Genomic DNA, 27931 nt, shown 5'->3' on the forward strand with positions numbered 1-27931 from the left:
TGTTAAAAACTTTTAATAAAATTTTTAATTAATTTTTATTTTCTAATTAATTTTTAACTATTTTTTTGTTAAAAATTTTAATTAATTTTAAATAATATTATTTAAATTAATATTATATTCTCCATTGGAAGTAAAAAGTCATGATAAGTTTAACAATTTCATCTTAGCCATCTGATCAATTAACCATTTGTTATCCGATACTTGAGGAGCTTAGGGCAGGAAAATTTTATAAACTTGAGAAATTTCACTTTAGAATGTGTAGAAAATCGGTAATTATGTCACAATATCAATAATGATTTACACAAAGGATGTCACGTTTGATGGAAGGCAGGTTATTTGTAAAATTGCGAAAGTTGGAAGGATAACAAGGAGTGTGACATTATATATTTTGGTTGGAATAAATGCATTTAAAACCAGCAGATTAATTTTTTTTGAATTATCTATGTTAATATTTTTTTTTATCCTACGTTAATTTTAAAATGGTAAAAATGGTTTCTTCTGATGAATTTTAATTAATTCATAAAATAAATATATCTTACCTTTAAAAAATAACATCAAAATGTTAATAATGACAGAATCGGGTTAGAAAAAAAGAATTAAAATGTTGTTAAAATAACTTTAAGTCTTAAGTACAGAGACCTTTTAAATATTACAGTTATTTCTCGCAACCATTCCAGAAAGATGTTAAAAACTCTAAGCTTTGTACATATCTTGGAAAATGCATGTAAGTAATTGGAATTAGAAGCTGCATTGTACCAATTGTATACAAAATTCCATATAGCCCTGAAAAAAAAAAACTAGCTCAGGTTGTCAAAAAGTTAAACAGTTTTACCAACAAACGTTTGAATAAGTATTTACACTCTAAACAGTTTTCGGGTCATTTTAAAGTGACGCACTTCGCGCATCAAGAGAAAGCATCCTAAGTTGTCAAAAAATCCTACGATTTTCCAACAAATGTTGAAATAAATATTTACATCCTAAACAGTTTTCAGGTCCTGGCAAGATATCTCTCGTAAGCATTATCTTGATTAGATTGTCAATCCCTTAATACTACCAATAAATGTTGAAATAAGTATTTACACTCTGAAGTTTTTTTAAGCCATGGTAAAATGAAGCAAGGTTTCAGCATAGAAAAAGGTGTCTTGGTTTGTCAGTGGCTTTTCGATTAAACTATCTGAACGATATCCAGATCATTGCAAAATGTTTATCTTCTGTAGCCCTGAAAACCTCATCCAGTTTTGCTGAGAAATACGGTAGTTTTTCCAGCAAACGATTAAGTACTATTTACATTCTGAACGGTTTTTAGATCACGTGGCAAATTGTCACTCTTTGCGTTCTATAAACAATAATTATATTCCACTTCTTGTTCACATTCTCTACACTTCACAAAACAACACCAGTAGAACTTACAATCGCATCTCTCCATCACAGTTTCAGTTTTGCTTGTAAAACCTCGTCCACAACACAAACTGTCACAGCTGTCAATATTCTTAGAAGTTCTGTTACACTGTCGCCCATACGTTCCAGGCGTTTCATTCTGTGAGTCCCGCTCGCAGAAATCTGGCGAAGAATCCAAGAAAACCAAGTCGGTATCCGAATGGTATTTGAAATAGGCGTTCATTGGCACCAATTGGCTACGTTTACCAGATCTTCGTGGTTGTACTTCAGTTGCATGATCGAACTTTTCTCGGAGAATGGAACCAACGAGTCGAAATTTTGGCAATGCCCTCCAGCACGTCTTGGTTTCGCAAGAGCCTGATACACCATGGCATTTGCATTCCACTTTCATGTTATATTCAATAACCTAGAAAACGATAGGAAAAAAATTATTATGCAAAGTTATTATTCCTCAAACACTTCAAGTTTAAAATATATTGCAATTTTTTTCGAATTTTGAAGTGGTTATTTGTAATAGATAATCAATATGTAAAAACAAGTTTTTCTTTTGTTTATCATTTTTAAAAGCAAGAAAAAAAATATATCGTATACTCTCACTTTAAGTTATTCAACGTTGCCATATTGAACCACGCTATCGTTGAAAGATGATATGGTGTTATCAAATTTAAAAAGAATTGATTTGTATTTTAAAATGGTTCAACTTATAATCCTTTTAAGGTTGAAGCAAATGCGCAACCAGTCAACTTTTACTTTAATGGCGTACCTAAGTTAACTGTTAACCGAGTTTAAAGATAAAACGTAAATATTTTGCCTCATCCATTCCTCATCTTTGTTCAGAATTTAAACAAAAAACTGCTCTGGGGCATGAAGAGGTTTCACCCTTCCTCAAACAAACGCAAAGCAGAGTTCGTTTCGTAACAGTTAACAAAGAAACTGTTACGAACTGTACGAAGTTCGTAAAGGTCAACGTGAGTTCAATTAATTTAATAACATTGCAGTACAAATATTCTTTTGTTTTAAATAAAAGTATTTACTTGAGTTTTCAAAATACAATACATAGAAGAAAATCTATTGAGGAAAACTGGAGGGAAATGTCTAGAAAAGGATGGCTCGATGAGATAGAGAGAGATCTAAAAAAAAAAATGAATATCTAAAGTTGGAGAATAAGGGCCAAGGACCGTAAAATGTGGAGTTGCGTGATAAAGGAGGCCAAGGTCCTCCATAGACTGTAGAGTCGATGAGTAGTAGTAGTAGGAGAATCCGCCCACTTCTTATTGTGCTTCTCCTGTGTAAATTATTAAGCATCCTTTAAGTGTTTTATATAGCTCTGATTTATATTACTGACTAAAATTAGAAATCATAATTAAAGTTAAAATATAGATGAACTCTTAGCTCCCCATGTTTGCGCCCAGTTTATAGCGCAGTTTCACCCAATTCTTCGGTACCAAAGCGAAAAAAATAATGAAAAAAAGAGATAAAGAAAATAATTAAAAAAATAATAAGAAGACTCCGGAAAAAAAGATATAATCCATTCATCAGCTCAAACGATTATATCCGCAAAAAAGAGTGCTTTCTAATATTGTATCGTAATATTGATCTTATTTATTATTATTATTTTTTTTAAATAATTTTCTTTTTCTCTTTTTTCCTTATTCTGTAATTTTTTAAGCATGTTTTCTCTACTTTTGGAACTTATTTCATGAGTTCCATATACTTGCAGCTCATGCGCAGTAAATAAAACTTATTGATTTTCTTATCATAATCATGCTTATTAAAAGTGTGAAATTAACATAGATCATAATTTGGCTGTTTGTCAACATAGATCATAATATATATAGATCATAATATAGATAATAATCATAATTTGTTTGTAACATAGATCATAATTTGGCATTGTTATACAACTTTTAAGTAACGTGTAAAATGTTTTATTTTATACTCAGTGGATTGATTTTTCGCGTTGTTTATGCAATGCCGGATGTTCCCAACTGAAGAAATGAAGAAATTAACTGAAGATGAAAAGTTTTCCCAACTTTTATGTCATTCATTTGTATGTTTTCAAATATTTATGTGTTTTTCTCAACAATAAAACATAAAAATGTTTGTAACATAAACATTTGTATGTTTTATGGTTAAGAAGAATTCAGTTTTACATTATTCATGAAAAATTGCGTAGGTGGTGCTTTGGTAATTATAAAAGTTTCAATAACATTCTACTATGGCATGCGTTCAAGGATAGAGTATTCATCTTATTGATATATTGCACCCAAAGACCAAAAAACCCTAATAAATTTAAGCAGGTAAACACTCCTACACTGCAATATATAACATCCGAAAATACGAATTTTCTTTTATAGCAACGACGCAATAGTAACTTTCATCAAAGCTATTAAAACTGTCACCAGGCGCGCTTAAACGCAACTCTTCAGCGGTTCTAAAATAAAACAGCCTAATCGTTTTCTTCCATCCTCTTCAATTACAAAGCTATTCAAGCAGATATTTTTTTTTTAAATATTTATGTTTCTTTAGTGGAAAAAATAGCCGAAGAGAGTTTCACACTTGGTGAGAAAGAGGGACAACCTCTCATCTAGCATGATGAATGGAGGATGAGATTTGTTACGAAACCATCAAATAAGTTCAGGAGAGTGAGGTGAAAGCGTATATGACCTTTTCAAACAGGTAGGTTAGGTTTTATTGAATTATGAAGAACATAATGGAAAAGTTTGACGCTCATCGCATTTGATCTAAGTTATATCATCCAGACACTTGAGATGGATGCAATGTTTGTCCCCTGTTGAGATTATCAGCATGGTACCCATCTTTTCTTGCCAATATAAATTCTGTCAGCGTCTTGGACAAATCATTTGATCCACATCAGGGTTGGTTGAGAAAGCTATATTTAATACCTGTCCATTATTTCAAGTGAGCAACATGTTGCGGGACATTTAAGCAATTCATTCTTCTTTAAATGGTAATAAAAGTGGAGTTTTTCTTTAATGCGCTGCTGTTTATTGGCAACACGTACGCCTAAAGCGTTTTTAGGAAAATCAAGACCAGAGTCCATTTGATTTCGAAATCGAGGCTTAGTGACAGTTAACTAAGAAAAATTAATATCATACAAAGTTTAAAACATAAAAGATTGCAATAAATGTATGCTGTTTCATCAAATAATTGAATACAATCAAATCTATGTATGATATAATTCAAGGATTGTTACAGAAGTGCAAAAAGTGTAACCAAGAATGTAACAAACTCTAAACTCAGCGGCGCGACAGCCCATTGAGGGCCAAGGCCTACTGTGCCCATCTCAGTTTTCTTTACTTTTGGTTCTGGGGTGCAGGAGCAGATGTTTCGGTCAGGTGGTCAGCCGAACACGGAACCCCCAGTGTTTAGTTCCCAAGCATGCTTGGTACTCATTTATCGACCCACTGAAGGGATGAAAGGCTGAGTCAACCTTGCCCGGCCCGAGGATAAAACCCAGGACTTGTGGCACGGGAGCGCGAAGCACTACCACTCAGCCTCCGGGCGTCAGATTGATTATGTAGAATGTAACAAAGTGGTAAATAATATAATTAAGAACGTATTTTAAAGATAGTAATACAACAGAAAATAAAAAGTACAATTAAAGGTTTCTAATACAATTTTGAAAATATGCAATAGGGTGAAGTTACTGCGATAGACATAGAAACACTGCAATGTTATAACAAGGAATAATCGAAAGATGAAGGCAAAATATTTTAGTAGTCGTAGTAATTTATTTACGTCACACTAGAGCTGTTCAATGGGTTATTGGCGACAGATTGGGAAGCATTTCTGAGGATGATCTGAAGACATTGCATCACAATCTTGATCCTCTGCAGAGGGAATGGCTCCCCTGCCTTGGTAGCCCAACGACCTGCGTGAGGTCAAGCACTTCCCGTTCGAACACTTTAACGAGGACTGATACCGCGCACCCTCGGTTACTACGCAGGCTGATCAAAGTGGTCACCTATCTGCTCACTGTCGGCAGTCTATGATGTTTGACCTGTGTGCTGGAACCGTGTATTTACCGTCAGTCTACAGAGGACCGCAAGAAAAGTAATACACGGTTCCCCAGACCGGGATTCGTGTATTTCGGTTGCTAGAAAAACTATTTGATCGTGTATAATTGCAATTTCATCCTTAAAGTTGACAACTAGCAGAAACGGCTTCAAAGCATTTTCCTTTATGTCATACAGAGAAGTACTGTGTAGCACATGAAAATCTTTAATGATTTTTTTTTTTTATCAATTTTGCCTTTTGTAGCAAGGATACTAAACATTTTAACATAAAAATTAGTGTGTTTGGAAGGAAAATGACAAAGCACAATAAAAGCTTCTTCTTTGTTCGACAAATATTTTAGTAAATCGGCTTTGAATAACTATATATCCTCGGCTCGACTAAATCTGACTGCATCTCAGGGCTATTGGGAAATTATTGTAAACACTGCGAAAAAAAAGCATTGTCAAAACTGTCAGAATATGTTTAAATTTATCATGTTTCTAGCTGTATGGTAACAATAAAAGCTCTGTAATATTTATCGAATCGCTTTGGTAATGGCAATGGTAAAACTAATGATGACATATGGTTTTACTACATGAGATAAAATTTGATAAATGCCAAAACTTGGTAATTTTATCATAACATTCTAGAGCATCGCATAAAACTATTTATTCGGTTAAATTTACTTTTCTATTTTGAATTTTTTACTAAATGTTTCCAAATCAGAACTATGATTTTCAAAACCAGAATTTCCGGTAAACTATTTACCCTACGAAAGGAAAATTTGCCAAATGAAAGATTTAAATATCGTATATTTTGGTTTTATTAACCAGAATTATGATTAAAAAAAAAAAGCAGAAATGTATAATTATACAGTGCGGAAAATTTTACCAAAATTGTTTGCTCATATAATACTAAGTGATGAATTCAAAAAAACTCCGCAATGTTTTTAAATCGAATATTTATCATCAAAACGAAAGAGAAAATATTTCTTTGACGCATCTCATTTTTCTCTATTTTAGCAACAAATATTCTGCTTGGCGAGGAAGATATTTTTGGCATCTTCATCGTTGTAATTTTTAGTACAATTGTAAGAAATTCCCGTCGTAAGTTATATATCGTGCCAATCTTTAATTATCTGTTTGTTGCAAGGAAAATGAAATCCTTTTTATTTTAAAATATTACTGGTTGTTGTCTCTTTGCGTGCGAATATATTTATGCACAAATATCCTGATTTCTTTTTTACTTTCCAAACATATTTCCTCAGAACATATTAAGTGGATAATTGTTAAACATGACTTTTAGAATGAATTAGATATGAAACTTCCGTCTAGATTGTAGGCAGAAATAATAGAATTAGTTGATGGATGATAAAGTTTTCCACGATTTATTTTTATTTAAATAAAACAATAGCTTCTGCACCTATTTACAATGCCCGCTATTTTCAGAATGAATTTCATTAGACCTTATTAAATGGTAAATAGTTATATCAATCTCTTTTAAAGTCTTTTTCAAGATTACGGACAGAAATAATAATGGGCTAATAGATAATAATACGAAAAATTTCGTCCAGTAATTAATTTTCATATTAATAAGTTTATCTGCACTATCCCGTAGCTCAAAAAAATTTTTTTTGCGAACATATTTACTACTTTCGTTTTGGAAATGCATTTACTCATAAAATTCCCTTCTATTGCAATTCTATTCTTTAGTTTCCTAAACTCCTGTCAGTTTTACCCTAACTTGTTATAATATACATCAGTACTTTATCAAAATAAAGGCAATTTTGCTTAATTCAAACGAATGACTAGTCCTTTAATGACTTGATCAAGCAAAAAAAAAAAAAAAAACATGAAATAATAACAATATTAATAAAAACCATATTATAGGTTCTGCGGTATAAAAGAAACATATAATCCTATGATCGAGAGTATAAAAAAAGGAATCTTCATTCCATACCTTCGAAGTTGGTTAGTAAAACAAAAAAAGACTATAGACAACTCTAGAAATATAAATGTTTTTTTTTCTTTTTTAGTTTCGTTTGACAATAATTTAATTTAGAAAAAAATTCTTAGAGTTTGCGCAAATCGTGATAATTACTACTATCCCTTATTTCTTTCTTTCGATGTAAAAAGGTTAAATATTTTATCCTAATAATGAAAAAAAAATTAATACAGACGAGTTTCGAAATCAAACCACACCTTCATTTTTTTTTATATGCTGTTGATGTTAAGGGTAAAAAAAAACTCAACGCTTTATCAAGGAGCGCCCAATGGTCCAAGCTCAACAGGAGGATCTCTTGTCAATTAACCTTGTCTAATGATGACATTAGACGCCTTTTCACAATACGAAGAACTTGTGGATTGAAATCCGCCTTCATGAAGGAATCGAATTGAAAAGTTGCCGCGATGCATATCGCGTGCAGTTAGTTGGAAGGAAAAAAAGAAAACGATATATATATTTTTTTAAATTCCAGAAGTAAACGATGCTTATCATCCGTTTCTGTTGAATTATCATCTAATTAGGGAGAATTTTCTACTTCTTAAATGTGACAACATAAGAAATGCAGCTGCGATGAGCGCGTGTTTTTTTTTTTAAAGTTTACTTTGATTAAGTAATTACTGTTTATCTAAAGCTTTCTCTCTCTTTAATAAATTTGGAACATTGACTTACCAGAAAAAGAAGAAAAAAAATAGATATTCCATTCTTTAAGGCAGTTTTCTTACAGTAATTCAGAGAACAAAATTCTGGTAAAATTACCGTATTGTATGGTAATGACTTGTCTGGTAAAATTCTGCCATAATTCTGGTCTATAAAAACTAATATATATACGGTCTTTAAGACATTCTTTTGTAATTTTTTCCGTTCATATAATAACGGTTTACCTAAACTTTGTGGTTTTCAAAATTATAGTTCTTATAGTTCTTAACACAAATTTAATCAGAAAATATTAAACTGAAAAGTAAATTTAACGAAGAGATTGTTTTTACGCCATACTCTAAAGCAGTGGTTACCAACTGGCGGTCCGCGAGCCGCATCCGGCCCGCGAAGCCTTTTTTTGTCCTATATAAAATTTTGATAAAGTTGCGGAACCGCCATTTGACTGGTCTTTTTAATTGCGGCCCTCGGTCTCATGTAAGTTGGAAACCCCTGCTCTAAAGTATCATAATAACATTTTTACAATTTTTACTACATTTACGAAATTTAAACCCATATAATAAATCACTATTTTAATGGTCCTTTTACCCGAATCATGATCAAAACGTTTCAGCAAAAATTTCCTAGCATTGTGTTCCCATAGAGACAGAAACACGGTAAATTTTGCCATAATTTTTTTTCTCAGTGTAGTTTGCCTAAACGCACTCTCTAACATAAATATATTAAAACTAGCACAAGAATTCAATTTTTTCAATATTTTTTTATGGAATTCCAGATAGTTTTCAAATTTATAATTTTAATTGTTCTTAGTTTTTCTGCATTTAAACTATTATTGCCCACAATGATATTGTACAGCATTTTATAATTTAAGGAGTTTTTGATGTATGATTTTATTTCAGATGAAAGCATTGGAATCGAAAATTTGTCAATGATTCTAAAAAGCCATTGAAACATTCACTATTTTTAAAAAAAAAAAAATTTTGTTATCGTTTTACCGTTATAGGACACCGGTGTCCGTTTATATATATTTTTTCTGACGCTCTAATAACAGGTAAAAATATATTTTGGTATTTTTTTAATTTAAAAAAAAACGGTTTATTAGTTACTAAAAAAATATGTTAGATTATCGCTTTAAAATATTATTATTAAAGTTAAAACTACTATTTGCGTTAAAATATAAAATCCAAAGAAAGAAGATTCAAATTTTTTTAAAATTATATACAAAAATTATCAATAGTTGACTTTGTAAATGAAAGATCTTAGATCAAAACAAGAGCAAATTTGAAAAATTATTGTTCGGAAATGAGTCGTGATTGGATGATTTTACCTTTAACTCAGAAAAAGACACCGGTGCTTTATGTTGTGTTTCATAACCACAAATTATTAAAATGCTAAATATAATATTTTTCACTTATTTTGACCTAAATTAATACAAAATGATGAAAAAAGTATGATAGATATGTTTAATAAAAATTCGGAAACAAAGGGTTAAAAGATCATGTTCTAAACCAACTGTTTTTTTCTCTTTAAAATTAGATTACAGCATCAATAATCTCTGAAAATTAATTTCAACATATTGTTTTTATTTTTTTCATTTTATATTTGTAAAAAAAGAATTTGTGCATAGTTCAACAACAGGTTATGGCATTAGTTTTTAAATGTTAAATAATGATACTAGGGTACTTACTACTTATTACTGAAGAATTTAATAATTACATTACACTTATTAGCTTGTTTACTTAGTAGCTGCATTCAAATTCCGAAAATGTAAAAATTATCTCATCGTAATATTAACTAATTAGAAATAGAATATAGCTAAAATAGAAACCCATTAACCTTTCAGTTTATTAGTAAAAATCTAATTCCGAACATGCAAAATTAACGCATAAAAAATTTAGTTATTTAATAAAATTAGGAACTTATCTTATAAGCTTTTTATTATAAAATTATTCATAAGTAAAAATTAATGCTTTGTATTGCTAAAGATTTTAATAAAAAAGCTTATTTTGAAATAAATCAATACACATTACAATCATTGCATATATCACCTCTTGTAAACAAGATTTAGAACATTGATTATTATTATTTAATATAGCTGATATGTTTTCGTATTGAAGGTTCACTGACCATCAGCACCTTTCAGTACAAGATCACGTGAGGAAAAGTCGAAACCGAGCTCGCATAAAGAATGGATTTTCCTAATCGCCCCAAACCTTTAGGGTCAATTGGTAAGCAAAGTTTAAAGAAGGCGATGGCAGCACCAAGAATCATGAGTCCACATCGCTGATCCGAATACGGCAGGCTGCATCATCGACATTTTAATGGAGATAATAGTGACTGATGAATCTTTAAACTGGTGGAATCTCTTAAGTTTAGAGAAGAAAACATAGCTTTGAAGTAGTTCTATCTTCTTTCTTACAATGGAATGGATGTCTCATAATCGTTTGCTGCCAATTTAGGCGTTCCATAGGTGAAAGAATTCGAAAATGATTGAGACATTCAAGGAATTACTGTCAGAAAATAACTTCAATCTTTGCTTTTGCACTCGCGGCGTAAGATTAAAGAGGTAAAAAATAATATAGCGGTAAACAAAGTTAGAATATAGTGATTGACACCGAATCTCTTAATAAAATTTCAATAGCATTCTAAACACGTCTTGGCTATCGAAATTGTTCTTAGAACAGTTCAGTATTCAATTATTTTTAATTTTCTTAAACTTTCCCCTTTCCTGATAGGCCATTTAAAATGTTTTACTAATTTTGCTATTTTATTTTCTCATATTTTTTTTTATTTACTCAATGAATATGTACTATTATTTAATGATGGAAGAGTAACGTTATTTATTTTAGTCACTTGTCAGCAGCCTCCTTATATGTACTCCCAGAAATATAATCTAAAAACAAAGATATTTAGCCACAATATTGGCAAAAAATGGGTGAGGAGCAGGGATCAGGAAGCTCTCGTACAGTGAACAATGTTCAAATTTTTTTAAAAAAAAACTTTCTTCGTTTTTGACGAAACCGTTTCCTGGTCTATGCTCCTAGCGAACATTTTGTCAAAGTGATGAAATAACTATCACTTCTTGAGGAAACACATTTTTTCAAAAGTTAAAAATATTTCGTCTTTCTTTTTTTTCTTTCAAATAAGGAAAAAAAATGACGGATTTGTGGTGCCTTATGGTATTGTTGATCACTTTTTCTTGTGCACCATATCGATGACTCAACGTTTCCCCGATGACATAAGAAGGACACATAAAGTAGATAGATAAATCACATCCATGCCCGAAGCAGGATTCGAACCCGGGATCTGTTTATATTGAGACGAACTTCATGCTTAGTCTTCATTCTAGTTTCGTCATTCCACTAATTATCTTCAATCCTCTGCGATAAGTTTCAGAGGAGTTGAGGAAATATTTTCGTTATAAATTTGAGGGTTTGCGTTTCGTCACAAATTGCGTGATTTCGTGATGAAATGATTCTCAAGATAAATGCAGTTCAAAAACTGCTGAATAATCAAAAGTGAGAGTCTTATTTCCGAAAGTGGCATTCCTAACTTTTATCAGAATGTTTCGAGATCTCTCTTATAGGGAAAATTATTACTTTTACCGTTAAATTTTTTCCGAGAGACTAATAAGGTAGGAAATTCTGAAACATGAACAGTTGTAGCAACGAGGAGGTTTTCACCTTCAAATAGTTTTAAAAAAAATCATAAAATGTAGTAGATTTTCGAGTCTTTGCAATTTTTCAAAAAAGTATTTTCTAGATATTCTTGCTTTTAGAGTATCTTCTTCTCTCTCGAACAAATTCATAGCCATAAAATTATCGAAAAGCAGAAACGTAAAGGCAGGGGTCTGTCCAGACATTTTGTGAAAGGTCCGTTTTTGGTAAAATTGTGAAAAAATTACTCGTAATTTGTGAATATAAAATAAACGTTAAGTCACATTCGTTCAACCAGGGTCCGCTTTTGTGAATTTGTGAAAATAGGGTCCGTTATTGCAAAAAAACTTTTTCAAGGAGTTTTTAAATTGTAAAGACATACAAGATTATGCTCAACACTGTAAAGTTATAATTAAAAAAATTAAATTTTAAAAAATAAACAGCAAATGCAACTACTAAATTAGCGATTCAACATACAAATATTTGGTATTTAGCCTATACTGCTGAACGCAGAATTTACTGCTGAATGTCGAAGACAAAATTTAGTTCGTTTATATCTGCCTTTATTCCCTCACTCCTACCAGGGAAGGGTTTATTCGATTAACAAAACAATAATGAAGATAAACAAATTTGTGAAGGGTCCGATTAAAAGATAAATTATTTTGTGAAGGGTCCGTTTTTAAGTTAAAATATTTTGTGAAGGGTCCGTTTTAAAGTTAAAATGTCTTGTGAAGGGTCCGTTTTTATGGAAAGATATTTTGTGAAGGGTCCGTTAACGGACCCAAATTTCTTCTAAACAGACCCCTGAAAGGTATAAAAATTAACGAAATAAGATTCAAAACTTTATAGGAAGCCAAATATTCATAGAAGTAAGCAAATAAATAAAACTGCTTTTTAATTGTTTTTTATTGATTGAAAAATATGAGTTATAGAATTCGTGTCTTTTAAAATTATGCGACTCAATTTGTTTATTTTCTAAGTCTTTGTCGCTAAACAATCTTATTTTTTAGATTCGAGTCAAAAATAACTAAATGAGACAATGCAACTCATATAAATTAAAGGGATAAAGAACTTATAGATTTACTTAAAACTTGATCTTATATATTTTAAATTCATACGTTTACATTCATAGAATGTAAAATGGTCTTTCTTTATTTTTGTTTTTTAACAAAAGTTAAATTTTATTTTAGAAAAAGTTGAAAAAAATTATCACTTCTAAGATATGTCTAAGAAACTTTCTAATATTATTAATAAAAAGCTTACTTTTGTTTTCTTTTTATTGATAAAAAGTCTGAAAATTCGAAAAATTTGCTTAATTTTTAAAACATGTACAAGTAAAAATTATTATTTTTTTAAAAATTATTTCCATAAATTGAACTTTTTTTTTAGTTTAAACTATAAAAAAAAATGAAATAAGACAATATAACTCATTGAATTTCGGTTAAAATTTTCATGTGTTATTGTTATGTTTAGTTAAAAATTGACCTAATGTATTTTAGCTAGATAAATTTAAAATAATTTGGATGTATGATTTATCTTAATTCGAATCTAGAGACCTTAAATTATCTATTTTAATGAAAAAAACTGAAAATTAGCATACATTTTTTATTCTTGTTATGTAAATTAATAACGAAAAATGATTAATTTTGTACCTTCCGATATCAATATTTTAAAAGTACTTTATTTTAATTAAAATAGATAAGTACTTTTTATTCATTGCTATTAAAATATTCTTTTTTAAAAAAAATTCATATATATTAATAAAAGATTTAAAATAATTATAAATTTTTGCTTCTTATCCTTTGAATGAATTACAATTTAATTTTAGAATCACGTAGTATGGATATTGGCTATTTATGCTTACTTTATCTCATAAAATAACTATCTTCATAATGTAAACGACTCTGTAATAATTAATGCCAAGTGAAATAAATCATCCTTGTGATAAATAGCATAACGTGTAAATAATAATGAAAGAAATGAAGTTTCTCTAATCGCTATTTAATGATCACAAATTTTCAGACACCTTTCATTTGTTTTTCAGATTATTAATCTGCTGTTTTATTCAGGTGGGTCGATCATTTTTCGAATGCAGGGCACGCGCACGTTCATTGGTGGGCTGCTTCTACCCTTACCTAAAATATTTTCACATGAGATATTTCCAGATCAAATATTTAGATGTTGTCTTACTAAAAATATTTTTTGTTCCTACAAATGAGTTAGCTATTTACCATTTCAGGCACATAAAAAACTTTTACAACTATAAAAATTAATTAACCATTGTATTACAACTGTAATATACCGACTAAGCCTTTGAAGATTTTTATTTAACACATTTTCCTACTTTTTTTCTATTATTTTATATAATTTTAGGTCAAATACAGCATAAAACTCCGGTCTCTTTTTCTGGTATATATATATATATATATATATATATATCCGGTCTCTTTTTGGCATATATATATATATTATATAAAAGGGATGTATTATGCCGATTCGTTAGAAACTGTGTTACTAACGAATCATAAAACTTGGTTGGATGCTTTAGTTTGATAAACTAAATTTTTACACAAAGCGTCATTACTCTTGAACAAATGCGACATAAAGTAATTTAAAAATCCATATTCTTCATTCATTTTAGAATTTGAGATAGAAAAATGGTATCCCCCTAATGACAGTAAATTAATGAGTTTAACGATTGTAATGAGGGTAAGATTAAGAACGACAACATATAGTTAGCAATTTTATCACACTCAAAGGATAATACTACAATGTAAAAAATTACAGAATAAATTACCGGCACTTTTAGTACATCATCCATAAAATATATTTCTACTGTAAAACACTATACCGTATTTTTTACAGTAATATTTATCTAATCAGAGTGATTCAGTGATTTTATAATAATTTTTACTGCAAAAATTACGGTATATTAGTTTTTTTGTTTCTTAGCATGCTCCAGTAAAAATGGATTTTGCGGCAAAAAAGTATTTAGTAAATTTACGGCACAAGGTACCGGCACTAATTTCCGACTAATACAATACTAATTACCGGCTAATACACAAAGTACCGGTTAATTTGTTTCGTAATTTTTTCAGTGTTGGGTGGTAACTGGTAAATTGTGTGGTAGAATTTACCAATCTTTTTCAAGTAGGTTTTGATTGAGCATGGTATGCTTTTGAGCATCTGCAATAACATATCCTATGAAAAATAGGTCGCTTTTTTTAAATTTTTTAATTTTTTCCATTTTACCTTTAAATTTTTCTTAATATTAGTTTTGTTATTTCTTATATATTGAAATAATAATTTTTATTAAAGATGTTCAATTATTTGTAAGCCTAAATTTACATAATATTCATAAAATAATGTCAACTCTCGATGAGTTGGCTTGAAACTTCAATTACTGAATGAAATCATGAATGTGCGAAGGAGAATAAATAAAATTCTTATACAAGCAGTTGATGTATATTTTTTGATTTTACAAACTAAACTACATCTATTCCAATCAAAGTTTTTGATAAGGAAAATGATAAGTTGACAAGTGATAAATGACAAGTTCAAAAACAACGGGAAAAGTACTAATGAAGACATACAGCTTTGTCGATATTACTATAAAAAAGCACCATGATCACTACCGATATGTAGACTTTTTAATTATTGTTTGTCTTAGCATTAAGGACGGTCACCGCACCGTAGAACCATCATTGGAAAAAAAATAAATGTATAGCTTAATTTATTACTTTTTTAATTTACAGATTTTGTCTCAGATTTTTTAGAAGTGAATTTTTACCTACACGAGCTCGCAGAAGAGTTTGAGCAGATACAAAATTGAGAATGCATTTGCCAGTATTATATATTTAAGAATTACTTCGATCACTAAATTGAACTAATTTTGCATGAAAAATGTGAAAACTCCTCCAAATTTGGTACTCGATAAACTCATCAGACTCAATGATTCCCAAAGTCGCATTCCCTACGCATTCCCAAAGTCAAAGCTATTTTTGAAGAAATCTGGTGTTTAGAAGAAACCCGATGAATCGTCGTCACTAAAGTGGACAACGTTTCTACTTTTTTTCAGGTCAATGGCCTTTCTGGATTTAAAAAATGGTGGGAATTTAGGAACATGATAAAGTCAAAAAACAGCGTGAGAAATACTACTAAGGGATGTGCAGCTTTTTCGATCGTACTATAAGTAAGTACCGTAATCAGTACCGATTCATAAAATTCATTTTTTTCTTATTTGTCTCAGTATAAATTATGTTAACTGCAATGTACAGCCATAGTGGGAAAAAACAAAAATTTTCCATCTAGCTTAATTTATTACTATGTCGTTGCTAGAATGTTTGTCTCAGATTTTCTCCTAGGGAATTTTTATCCACACTAGTTCGTAGCAGATTTTGAGCAATTACAAAGTTGACAATACATTTTTCAGTATTACATACTTTTTGGTTTACTTCGAGTACTAAACTGAACTGATTTTGCAAGAAAAAGGCGAAAATTCAAAAATTGGTATTCGATAAACTCATCAGACTCAAGGATTGCACTGTTACGCATTCCAAAAGTCAAAACTATTTTTGAAGAAACCTGATATACTGTTACTAAAAAGTGGATGACGTTTCTGTTTTCGGTCAGGTCATTGGTCTTTCTGGATTTACAAATGGTGTCAAGTTGGCAAAATGATAAATTCAGAAAACAACATTCAGAAAACAACAAAATTCTAATAAAGGACATAAATCTACAGGTAAGTATTACTACATGTAGGAACCATAGTCAGTACCGATTCATAGAACTATTATTTTTTATTTGTCTCAGCATTAATGTTGGTAACTGCGCAATAGAACCAAAAATTGAAAAAGAATAAAATTTTCCATATACACCTTAATTTATCATGAGTCGTTGCCAAATTTGTCTTAGTTAGACTTTCGCTCAGTGAATTTTCATTCCCACTAGTTAGTGGTAGATTTTTGAGAAGATATAAAATTGATAATGTATTGCCAGTATTATATACTTTTTGGTTTATTTCGAGCACTAATCTGAACTAATTTTACAAAAAAGAGCAAAAATTCAAAAATTTGGTGCTTAATCAACTCATCAGACTTAATGATTGCATTGTTACGCATTCCAAAAGTCAAAACTATTTTTGAAGAAACCTGATATACTGTCACTTAAAAGTGGACGACGTTTCTGTTTTTGCTCAGGTCAATGGTCTTACTGGATTTACAAATGGTGTTAAGTTTTTATCACTACTGGCAATTACCACTTTCGCTCTGCAGCATTGATTTATAGGGCAACAAATTGCACCCCTTCAGGGAAAGACTCGCCAAAAACTTGTAATTGCTCATTTCTTATCGCTCTCCAAGAGATTTAGAAAATAATTATCAGTAGAATATCCCCTGCCTACAATCCGAGATGTTTTATGGACCACTTGTAAGAACTAATCACCGTGTGTCCGTAAATGTAAATTCTATTGCCATTTCATGGTAGCAACAATTTGTTGTCGAGTTTGGTTGTTTTAGTAGATAAAATCTGAATTGTAGAACTGCAGGTTTTTGCCGATGAACGCGCTTAAAGCTTTAAGTGGCTTTCTGAAGAATGAAAGTGAATCGGACACATAAAAATAAACCTTAATTGGAATTTTATGGCTTACGTCCGAAGCCGAAAGAATGAGAAATAGCCCGCCTGCTGCTTGAAATTAATAAATCCGAGATTAGCGGTTGAATCCTCATTATTTTTAAAGTTGGATGTGTTGGAATTTTTATGATCGGTAAAAAAAATTTGTAAATCGGTTTTAATGGAAAGTTCTTGGAAATTTGCGCTAACTTTTGCTTTGATGTGTCATTTGTTAAAAATGGTTGTCCGTATTAGTTTGTGTTTTATTCTTCATTTACGATGTTTTTTTTAAAATCAAGGCTTCGTTTATAACACCATTTAATAAAGTCAATATAACTTATTTTATTTCATTCTTTCAACTTGTTTCACAACGTTTCTACGATGTTCTGTACAACCAACCAATAAAATGAAATGTATTCCATGAACTTTTGGCAATTGAAGGAAAAATATCCCTAAAAGGCTTCGCTTTAATAAACGGCTTTATTCTCAGTTGTTTGAATAAAAATCATAAGGTTTCAGATTGACATGATAACTATCTAAAAATTAAATTCATCACAAAAATGTTTCCGATTTTTTAGAGCTTTAGAATTGGATAGAAGAAAAAAAATAGAAGAAACACCAGAAGAAGAAAAGGAAACAAAATACCTCAGTTTGATAGAAAACAGAGATCTAATGTTAGATTTGAAGTAATTATTCAAATTGTTAAGGTCTTACTGAAAATTGCAACACTTTAAAATTTGCATAAAATTGCATACTCTTCAAGACTTTGTTAATGTTTATGCAATAAAAAGTTTGAGTTTTAAGCTTAAAAGAATTTTTACTAAATTACTATTCTTTAACGCTTTAGGGACCATACAATTTATACGACGTTTTAGGGGCCATACCAAGGCCGTAGCCAGGATTTTTTTTCAGGGGGGGGGGATATGGTAAGAAGCAAGGACGGTTTCAGACATGCAAAGTAGGGGGAAAACATTGTAACAAATATTATTTATTCTGTTGTTTGAAAAAGTTAAACTAGTAATTAAAAATGTTACATAATAATTATTTTTCAATTAATATTACATAATAATTTTAATCAACTTGTAAACAAAGTTTATAAAGACATGCGACGGGGATTTGAAGAAAATTTTTCGATTACTTTTTTAGGACAAACCGGAATATCCCGAAATATGCTTAATAAAGTTAGTTAATAAAAGGTTTGATTCGACAGTTTTTGTTTTTCTTTTTACTGAGAGGCTCAAAGAAAGACTAAAAAGTTTGAATCCCAGAATTTCGGGGGGAGGGATTTGTCCCGACGGTCCCCCCCCTGGCTATGGGCCTGGGCCATACAATTAATAATAAAATGTATGTAGTCCAATTATAATTGTAAATTTTCTGTAATCGTTATCTTTATACGTTGCATAAATTCTTCATTTAAACAAAAATTCATTGATGACTTTTAATGGAAAATAGCTCGAAATGAAGTGTTAATAATACATTAGGAAATGTTTTGTAAATGAATACAAAAAAAAATTTTTTTTTGTCTGAAATCTCACTAAAAGATAGAAAAGTATTCCAGTAGTAGTACAGATACTTAAAACATATTTCCAATAAAGTCACGTTTTAGTGTTTAAATGAAATACATTCGATTATTCAAAAAAAAAAAAAAAAAAAAAAAACAGTTTATGTCTCGCAACGAAAAATCTTCATATATATTTTAAATTTTTTTTAGCAATGTGAGAAATTTTTGACATTTTTGAACATAAACTGAAAAAAAGACTCAAAAAGAAAGAGAATTATGAATATAAAATAAGTCTAATAAAATAATTTTTAATTCTAAATTAAGTTCCAAATGGATCATTTTGATTCGTTGCCATTGAAACTCTCCCCAAAGTTAGCCCTTTATCGGTTTGATCAGCAATTCTTTCTTCACAGTTAGAATATTTGGAAGTCGTCATTGAATTATAATATTGATCAAATTTTCTGTAACCTGGTATCATGATCTTACTACAGGAGCTTGATGAACGATATACTATGAGGCAAAAATATTGCGTGGTATTATGATTCAAGGTAATGACATTTTGGTGTACATCTAGCCAATTGTTTTAACAGTGTTGAAAATAGTGTTTGTAATATTGTTTATACTGAAGTTTAAAACATTGTTAGAAAAAATCATACAGCATAAATAATCATCAATCATTGTTACAAGCAATACAAATAAATAGCGTTTAAAACAATTATAAACAAAGATTTTTACACATATCAGATAAAAGCAACGTAAATCTGAATTGATCGTCAAAGCTGTAATGATGTGATTACTTACATGTTAACGTCTAATAGATTTAAATTGTTTTTCACTTGTAGTGTATTAAAAATAAATAGTGAAAACAATTCCAAAAGTATCTAACGCTTTAACCTTTTGATGCAGAATTTTATTAAACATATTTTTCATACTTATTTTCGTTATTTTGTATTAGCTTAGATCAAAATAAGTAAAAATATTATATTTAGCATTTTAAAAATTTATGGTTATAAAATACAACATGAAACACCTTTGTCTTTTCTGAGTTAAAGGTAAAATCTTCTAAACAAGGCTGACTTCTAAGTAATACTTTTTCGAATGTACTCTTATGTGCAATCATTAACATCTTAGAAAAATAGCCATTCATCATTGAAATTTCTTTAATTTACAAACTCAATTATTGATAAAAATTTTCTTTCAAACTACTGTTATTTGAAATTTATTCTTAGCACAAATATAACTCCGACAATTTAACAGATTTTTTTAGTCACTATTAGGCTATCTTTTATAACTAAAAATACCAAAAAAAAATTTTTGCTAGCAATTAGAGAGTTAGAAAAAAACATATCTGACACCGGTGTCTCATGTGCATCGAAGGGTTAATAGAAAATGCAAATTTCTGATACAGTTTCTCTAAAAGTTGTAATTCAAATTTCCTGCGGCTTTTTATCCATTAGTAGTACTGAACAAAACCGAAATCCAACTCGTACTAGGTGTCTAGTGGTTCAATACGCGTGAAATTACTATTAATTAGCATTGCGCATGTCAGTTAGAATTTATTATTAGCACAAATATAACTCCGATAATCTAACAGATTTTTTTACTCACTATTAGACCACTTTTTTTATAACTGAAGAAATACCAAAATATATTTTTGCTAGTAATTAGAGAGAGTGAGAAAAAAATATATCTGACACAGAAGGGTTATCAGAAAATGCCAATTTCTGATCCAGTTTCTCTAAAAGTTGTAATTCAAATTTCTTGTGGCTTTTTGTCCATTAGTAATACTGAACAAAACCGAAATCGAACTCGTACTAGTAGTCTAGTAGTTCAATACGCGTGAAATTACTATTAATTAACATTGCTCATGTCAGTTAGAATTTATTATTAGCACAAATATAACTCCGATAATCTAACAGATTTTTTTACTCACTATTAGACCACTTTTTTTATAACTGAAGAAATACCAAAATATATTTTTGCTAGTAATTAGAGAGAGTGAGAAAAAAATATATCTGACACAGAAGGGTTATCAGAAAATGCCAATTTCTGATCCAGTTTCTCTAAAAGTTGTAATTCAAATTTCTTGTGGCTTTTTGTCCATTAGTAATACTGAACAAAACCGAAATCGAACTCGTACTAGTAGTCTAGTAGTTCAATACGCACGAAATCACTATTAATTAACATTGCGCATATCATTTTTAAAAGGTGTCATTTTGTTGTCTAAAATTGTCTTATTCCAGTATCTCTTGAACATAACCGACGTAAGTTTTAATCAGGCATAGTTAATCAGCTAATCATGAAATTTTCTTTTTACCATGCTAATAACAAAAACCAATATTTTGTTGTTGTTTAAAAGCAAAATAAGTCTAACCTTTCTACCAGCCTCGTTATTGTGCAGGTTCATCAGTGCCCTGGCATTTCCATGGCCACGAGCTGCTTTTAAATCTCTAGCATCGACGAAACTCTTTGAGAAAGCTGTGCCATATGCCACATTGTCAGAGCATCCAGACCATTGGAAACCATCGGGAGAAAATCCCCTCACCGTCCTATCACAACCACATCGACCCAGGGAACCACTGCTGCAGGAACGTGTGACAGTATGTGCAACGCCTGCTGCAGAAATGGCATGCACAAATGCAGCTTCTCTTGTACCTAAATCGAAAAAGAATTACAACTCAACTATAATAAAAATATCGAAATAAAAAAGATTAACATACACGATTATTTTCGTATTTGAATAAATATTTTCTTGGATGCAAAACCTGAGAGATAATTTTTTTTTGTACCATTGATATGTTAAATTTCTCAGATACGAAGAAATTAGTTTTTTTTTAAACGTATTTAAGAAAAGTATTTTAATGAAGTATTTTAATGATTATTTTTTTGAAGAAAAGTATTTAAAATCCATATAGATTTTTACGAAAATTGTCCTTAAAAAAAACAACAACAATAATATATTTTAGTTTGCGGGCCACAAAAAAAGGCTTCGCGGATCGGATGCGATAGTTGATAACCACTGAGCTAGAATATTTAAATCTCTAGTAGAGCTCTGTGCCGGATGGCAAAGCAAGTTTCAATTTTTTTTGACAGCTACAAGCAGAAGTTATCCCTTCAAGTAATTAATCGTAAATAATTCAGAAAAAATTAGAGCCGATTGAATAGAGTGTTTAAAACTGAACTGGAACTGAATGATAATGTAAGTTTTAGTCCCTTCCGCACTGCTATAAACAGAATTTATCTCGTCATTTTTTAACCAAATAGAATTTATCATCAAAAGAAATTTTTGCTACATTTTGACAAGCTATACTGCTAAAATTTAGAATGGAATTCTCTGCAAAATACCAATACAAATTGAATGTGTTATCTCAATGATGAATTAATTCCAATACAAATTAAATGTGATATCTCCATTTTACGCCGAATCGTTGACATTTTTCAGACATTAAAAAACTAACAGATACAAATAATAAATATCCGAAGTAAAATTAAAGAACAAAATAATTTCTTTTCGTCACACCTAAAACGAAAAATGTAGAAAACATTTTTGTGATAGATCTTTATTGCTAATCAAACATTCTCATGTTTTACTCTTATGGCCATGTTTTACTGTTATAAGCCTTACACTTTCCACTTTAGGAGTGCCAAAAATGTAACTATTTTCACTTTTTCAGTTCATTTTGAACACGTAGTTTTTAAAAATTTTATATTATTTTGTTATGTCGCTAAAAATCAATGCTTTAAACTGAAAAAACAAACACCATTAAATATTTTTTTTAACAAACACCATTAAATACGTAGCATTTTTGGTCTTTTCGAATTCAAATTTTAAAATTTTATTGTTAAATAAACTAATGTACACCATGATACTTCATGGACAAACGACAGTAGTTTGTATATTGTACAAAAGTTTTAATTATATTTTAACATATTTCTTACATAAAATCGGAGTTTACAACTTAGTCCATACTTAGTATAACACTCAAAAGAAACACCCTTAACGACGAAATATAAATCATCGCCACGAATCCGTAAGAAAAACACCTTAAAGACGGAATTTCTCCCTGCGGTTTTTTGTAAGATAATTCCATCAATTACAACTCTTAACAGTAGCAATAAAGGCCATAAATAAAGACTTTCTACCTGCCGTCAAAAAGCTTAATTTACAATTACAATTTTTATTAGGCTTCACGAGAAAAAACAAACTCATGTACTTGAGATGCAACAAGATTTATCTTTTAATTTTATATCCCCCAACGTATGGAACAACACTTTATTGCTGCATCACACCCTATGTTCATCCAAGAGTTGGAAGAACCCGTTGTGTTGTTAATTGGATATAACGCGTTTCTTATCTCAACATTAAACTTGAGTTCCTTCCAAGTAACAACTTAAAATATGTTATTAATGTGTTTCATGATATTAAGGCGTGGACTATGTTGTAGAATAACTTTTGCTGTTGTTCTTGGATATCAGCTTATTTCTACATTAAAACGTCGCTTCACTATATGACAACCTGACAGTTTCATTCAAATGGGGAACACGTGACAGTGTTAGAGCAGCAGGGCTAAAACAGTGCTGTCTTGTATTGAGACCTTTATATTTGAGCAAGATAGTCTGAATAATGCATTATGTCTAAATATCTTTGTCAGCCAAATACATCCTGCAATGTTTACTATGAATCCCAACGTGTTTGGATACTTATACGACATAATGCGTTTACTGGATAGATTTAGATTTTACTGTATTCCGTTGATCACCTTAATTTCTAGATGTAAATCTCGATTAGCATTTGTGTATGAAGTTGAAAGCCCACTTAGTCTCAGATAATTGGAAAAGGCTTTGAATTTGCCATAAACGATTTATACACATCTCCATGACAAGAAAAATCAAGGCTGTATTAGAGAGAGAAATGTATCCAAATAGGGTGTTTACAAAGGGTATTTACAATAAAGTAGTCGTTCACTGCGTTTTTAGATAGACTAAAAGCGTCAATTGCTTGTACAAATTCAATAAAACTGTATTACTTTAGGAAAGCTAAACTCAAGTGCGATTTACAATTTCTAAATCTTCTTTCGAATTCGTGAGTTTTATTTGAAATTTTGAAGATCACAAATTATTATTGAGAGGCTCTTTAATTTAGTTTTCTTGTATAACATGCTTTTAATTATTTTAGTCTTTCATGAATTTTAAGCAGAGTTTTTATCCTGAATTTTGTATTAAACAACGAAGTCGTATCTTATAAATGATCTGCTGCTTAGTTTGAGGTACTTGAGTCTGAATTATTTATTTAAATAAATCAAAATAGATAAATATTACGAACCATTAAAACTAAAAAAAAGTTAATATTTCCTATTAAAATGAACCTATGATGCTTAATTTATTATTTTCATTTGCACTGTACATAAAACGCGTTTAAGGTTCATTCTACAAATTTTCACTTCAAAAATTAAAAACTGGCTATAGCAACAGGGTTTATAATTAGGTACCAGTGACCATGAAAAAATTGTAAGGAGAAAATGCTGATTTAAGATTATTATGATTTGTGCAACAATTAAACAGTCAGTTTCCAGAATTCGAACTGATAATTGGCTGACAAATTTTATTTCTATGTGAAAATGAAGGAAAAAAAGTAACTTTTGGAGCTCAACAAGCTCTCCATTTATTCATATTCGTTTATTAGAAAATTAAGATTTATTTATAGAGATTTATATCTCCAAAATTAGTATTCATTTTTTAAACTTTCTCTTTTTAGAATTTGAAAACTTTTTTATTCCTAAATTTTTAACAATTATTTCTTTTTACTATTGTGCTAATACTGAAAGACCTGCTTAAAAATCTAAAAAACAAAATCGAATGAAAGTGAACTTTCTTAAAATTGAAAATGGTTAAGTGAATGTGGATCTGGTAATTGATCCAATTTGACGTAGAATCGCTCTAACTTTCAATTTCTATTTAGCTGTGGCTTATTTAAATTTCAACAAAAACTTTCTTGTTCTTGTTACATAATTTTTATAGACAAATTGAATAATGTCAGAATTCATTTAAATACTTCGTTCCATTTAGATGATAACTAAATTTATTGTTTAGTTTAGTTAATTAAATTTATTATTTAGCTATTCTTAATTTCTATCAAGATTAATAACTAAAATAAATAACTTCAGAGGAATAACTAACTAATACAACAATTTTCATAGAGGAAAATATTATAAAATAATATATGGAATATCTAAATGGGACATAACAGTAAATAACAACCACTGAAAATTTCCTAGTCCGAAATTTCGATCTCTTGCTTCATTGAATATTTTCAAGAAATTTGTTTTACTTCATGTTTGTTAGTGATAAATTAATAAAAGTAATGGAACATAATAAAAAACACTCAATGAAGATTGACCAGGGTAAAATTTTGATCGTTTGTTTAGCTGAATATTTTTATAATATTTTTTATACTTTATGTTTGGTAGTGAAAAATCAATGAAGGTAATGGAACATAACAATAAATAACAATGAAACGAAAGTTTTCTAGACTGAAATTTCGATCTCTTGCTTCATTGAATATTTTCAAGAAATTTGTTTTAGTTCATGTTTGTTAGTGATAAATTAATAAAAGTACTGGAACATAATAAATAACACTCAATGAAGATTTCCTAGGGTAAAATTTTGATCGTTTGTTTCGCTGAATATTTTTTTAATATTTTTTATACTTTATGTTTGGTAGTGAAAACTCAATGAAGGTAATGGAACATAACAATAAATAACAATGAAACGAAAGTTTTCTAGACTGAAATTTCGATCTCTTGCTTCATTGAATATTTTCAAGAAATTTGTTTAAGTTCATGTTTGTTAGTGATAAATTAATAAAAGTAATGGAACGTAATAAATAACACTCAATGAAGATTTCCTAGGGTAAAATTTTGATCGTTTGTTTCGCTGAATATTTTTATAATATTTTTTATACTTTATGTTTGGTAGTGAAAAATCAATGAAGGTAATGGAACATAACAATAAATAACAATGAAACGAAAGTTTTCTAGACTGAAATTTCGATCTCTTGCTTCATTGAATATTTTCAAGAAATTTGTTTTAGTTCATGTTTGTTAGTGATAAATTAATAAAAGTAATGGAACATAATAAATAACACTCAATGAAGATTTCCTAGGGTAAAATTTTGATCGTTTGTTTCGCTGAATATTTTTATAATATTTTTTATACTTCATGTTTGTTACTGAAAAATCAATGAAAGTAATGGAACATAACAATAAATAACAATGAAACGAAAGTTTTCTAGACTGAAATTTCGATCTCTTGCTTCATTGAATATTTTCAAGAAATTTGTTTTACTTCATGTTTGTTAGTGATAAATTAATAAAAGTAATGGAACATAATAAATAACACTCAATGAAGATTGACCAGGGTAAAATTTTGATCGTTTGTTTAGCTGAATATTTTTATAATATTTTTTATACTTTATGTTTGGTAGTGAAAAATCAATGAAGGTAATGGAACATAACAATAAATAACAATGAAACGAAAGTTTTCTAGACTGAAATTTCGATCTCTTGCTTCATTGAATATTTTCAAGAAATTTGTTTTAGTTCATGTTTGTTAGTGATAAATTAATAAAAGTAATGGAACATAATAAATAACACTCAATGAAGATATCCTAGGGTAAATTTTGATCGTTTGTTTCGCTGAATATTTTTATAATATTTTTTATACTTTATGTTTGGTAGTGAAAAATCAATGAAGGTAATGGAACATAACAATAAATAACAATGAAACGAAAGTTTTCTAGACTGAAATTTCGATCTCTTGCTTCATTGAATATTTTCAAGAAATTTGTTTAAGTTCATGTTTGTTAGTGATAAATTAATAAAAGTAATGGAACGTAATAAATAACACTCAATGAAGATTTCCTAGGGTAAAATTTTGATCGTTTGTTTCGCTGAATATTTTTATAATATTTTTTATACTTTATGTTTGGTAGTGAAAAATCAATGAAGGTAATGGAACATAACAATAAATAACAATGAAACGAAAGTTTTCTAGACTGAAATTTCGATCTCTTGCTTCATTGAATATTTTCAAGAAATTTGTTTTAGTTCATGTTTGTTAGTGATAAATTAATAAAAGTAATGGAACATAATAAATAACACTCAATGAAGATTTCCTAGGGTAAAATTTTGATCGTTTGTTTCGCTGAATATTTTTATAATATTTTTTATACTTCATGTTTGTTACTGAAAAATCAATGAAAGTAATGGAACATAACAATAAATAACAATGAAACGAAAGTTTTCTAGACTGAAATTTCGATCTCTTGCTTCATTGAATATTTTCAAGAAATTTGTTTTAGTTCATGTTTGTTAGTGATAAATTAATAAAAGTAATGGAACATAATAAATAACACTCAATGAAGATTTCCTAGGGTAAAATTTTGATCGTTTGTTTCGCTGAATATTTTTATAATATTTTTTATACTTTATGTTTGGTAGTGAAAAATCAATGAAGGTAATGGAACATAACAATAAATAACAATGAAACGAAAGTTTTCTAGACTGAAATTTCGATCTCTTGCTTCATTGAATATTTTCAAGAAATTTGTTTTAGTTCATGTTTGTTAGTGATAAATTAATAAAAGTAATGGAACATAATAAATAACACTCAATGAAGATATCCTAGGGTAAATTTTGATCGTTTGTTTCGCTGAATATTTTTATAATATTTTTTATACTTTATGTTTGGTAGTGAAAAATCAATGAAGGTAATGGAACATAACAATAAATAACAATGAAACGAAAGTTTTCTAGACTGAAATTTCGATCTCTTGCTTCATTGAATATTTTCAAGAAATTTGTTTTAGTTCATGTTTGTTAGTGATAAATTAATAAAAGTAATGGAACATAATAAATAACACTCAATGAAGATTTCCTAGGGTAAAATTTTGATCGTTTGTTTCGCTGAATATTTTTATAATATTTTTTATACTTTATGTTTGGTAGTGAAAAATCAATGAAGGTAATGGAACATAACAATAAATAACAATGAAACGAAAGTTTTCTAGACTGAAATTTCGATCTCTTGC

General features: G+C 29.4%; 1 protein-coding gene across 1 annotated transcript in view; it reads right to left on the reverse strand.

Moving 5' to 3' along the window:
* Positions 1-467: 467 nt before the first annotated feature.
* The window catches only part of LOC147806286 (protein Wnt-4-like), a 146822-nt gene continuing 119358 nt past the window's right edge, over positions 468-27931 (reverse strand). The window contains exons 3-4 of the mRNA XM_087169096.1: positions 21218-21498; positions 468-1804 (exon numbers count right to left, since the gene is read on the reverse strand). Coding sequence (XP_087025222.1) covers positions 1337-1804; positions 21218-21498 — 749 coding nt within the window. The 3' untranslated portion in view covers positions 468-1336. The remainder of the gene's footprint in view (positions 1805-21217; positions 21499-27931) is intronic.

This window comes from Parasteatoda tepidariorum, chromosome 8 (genome assembly GCF_982258835.1).
Source record: "Parasteatoda tepidariorum strain Cologne lab strain chromosome 8, Ptep-v5.0, whole genome shotgun sequence".
Taxonomy (NCBI): domain Eukaryota; kingdom Metazoa; phylum Arthropoda; class Arachnida; order Araneae; family Theridiidae; genus Parasteatoda; species Parasteatoda tepidariorum.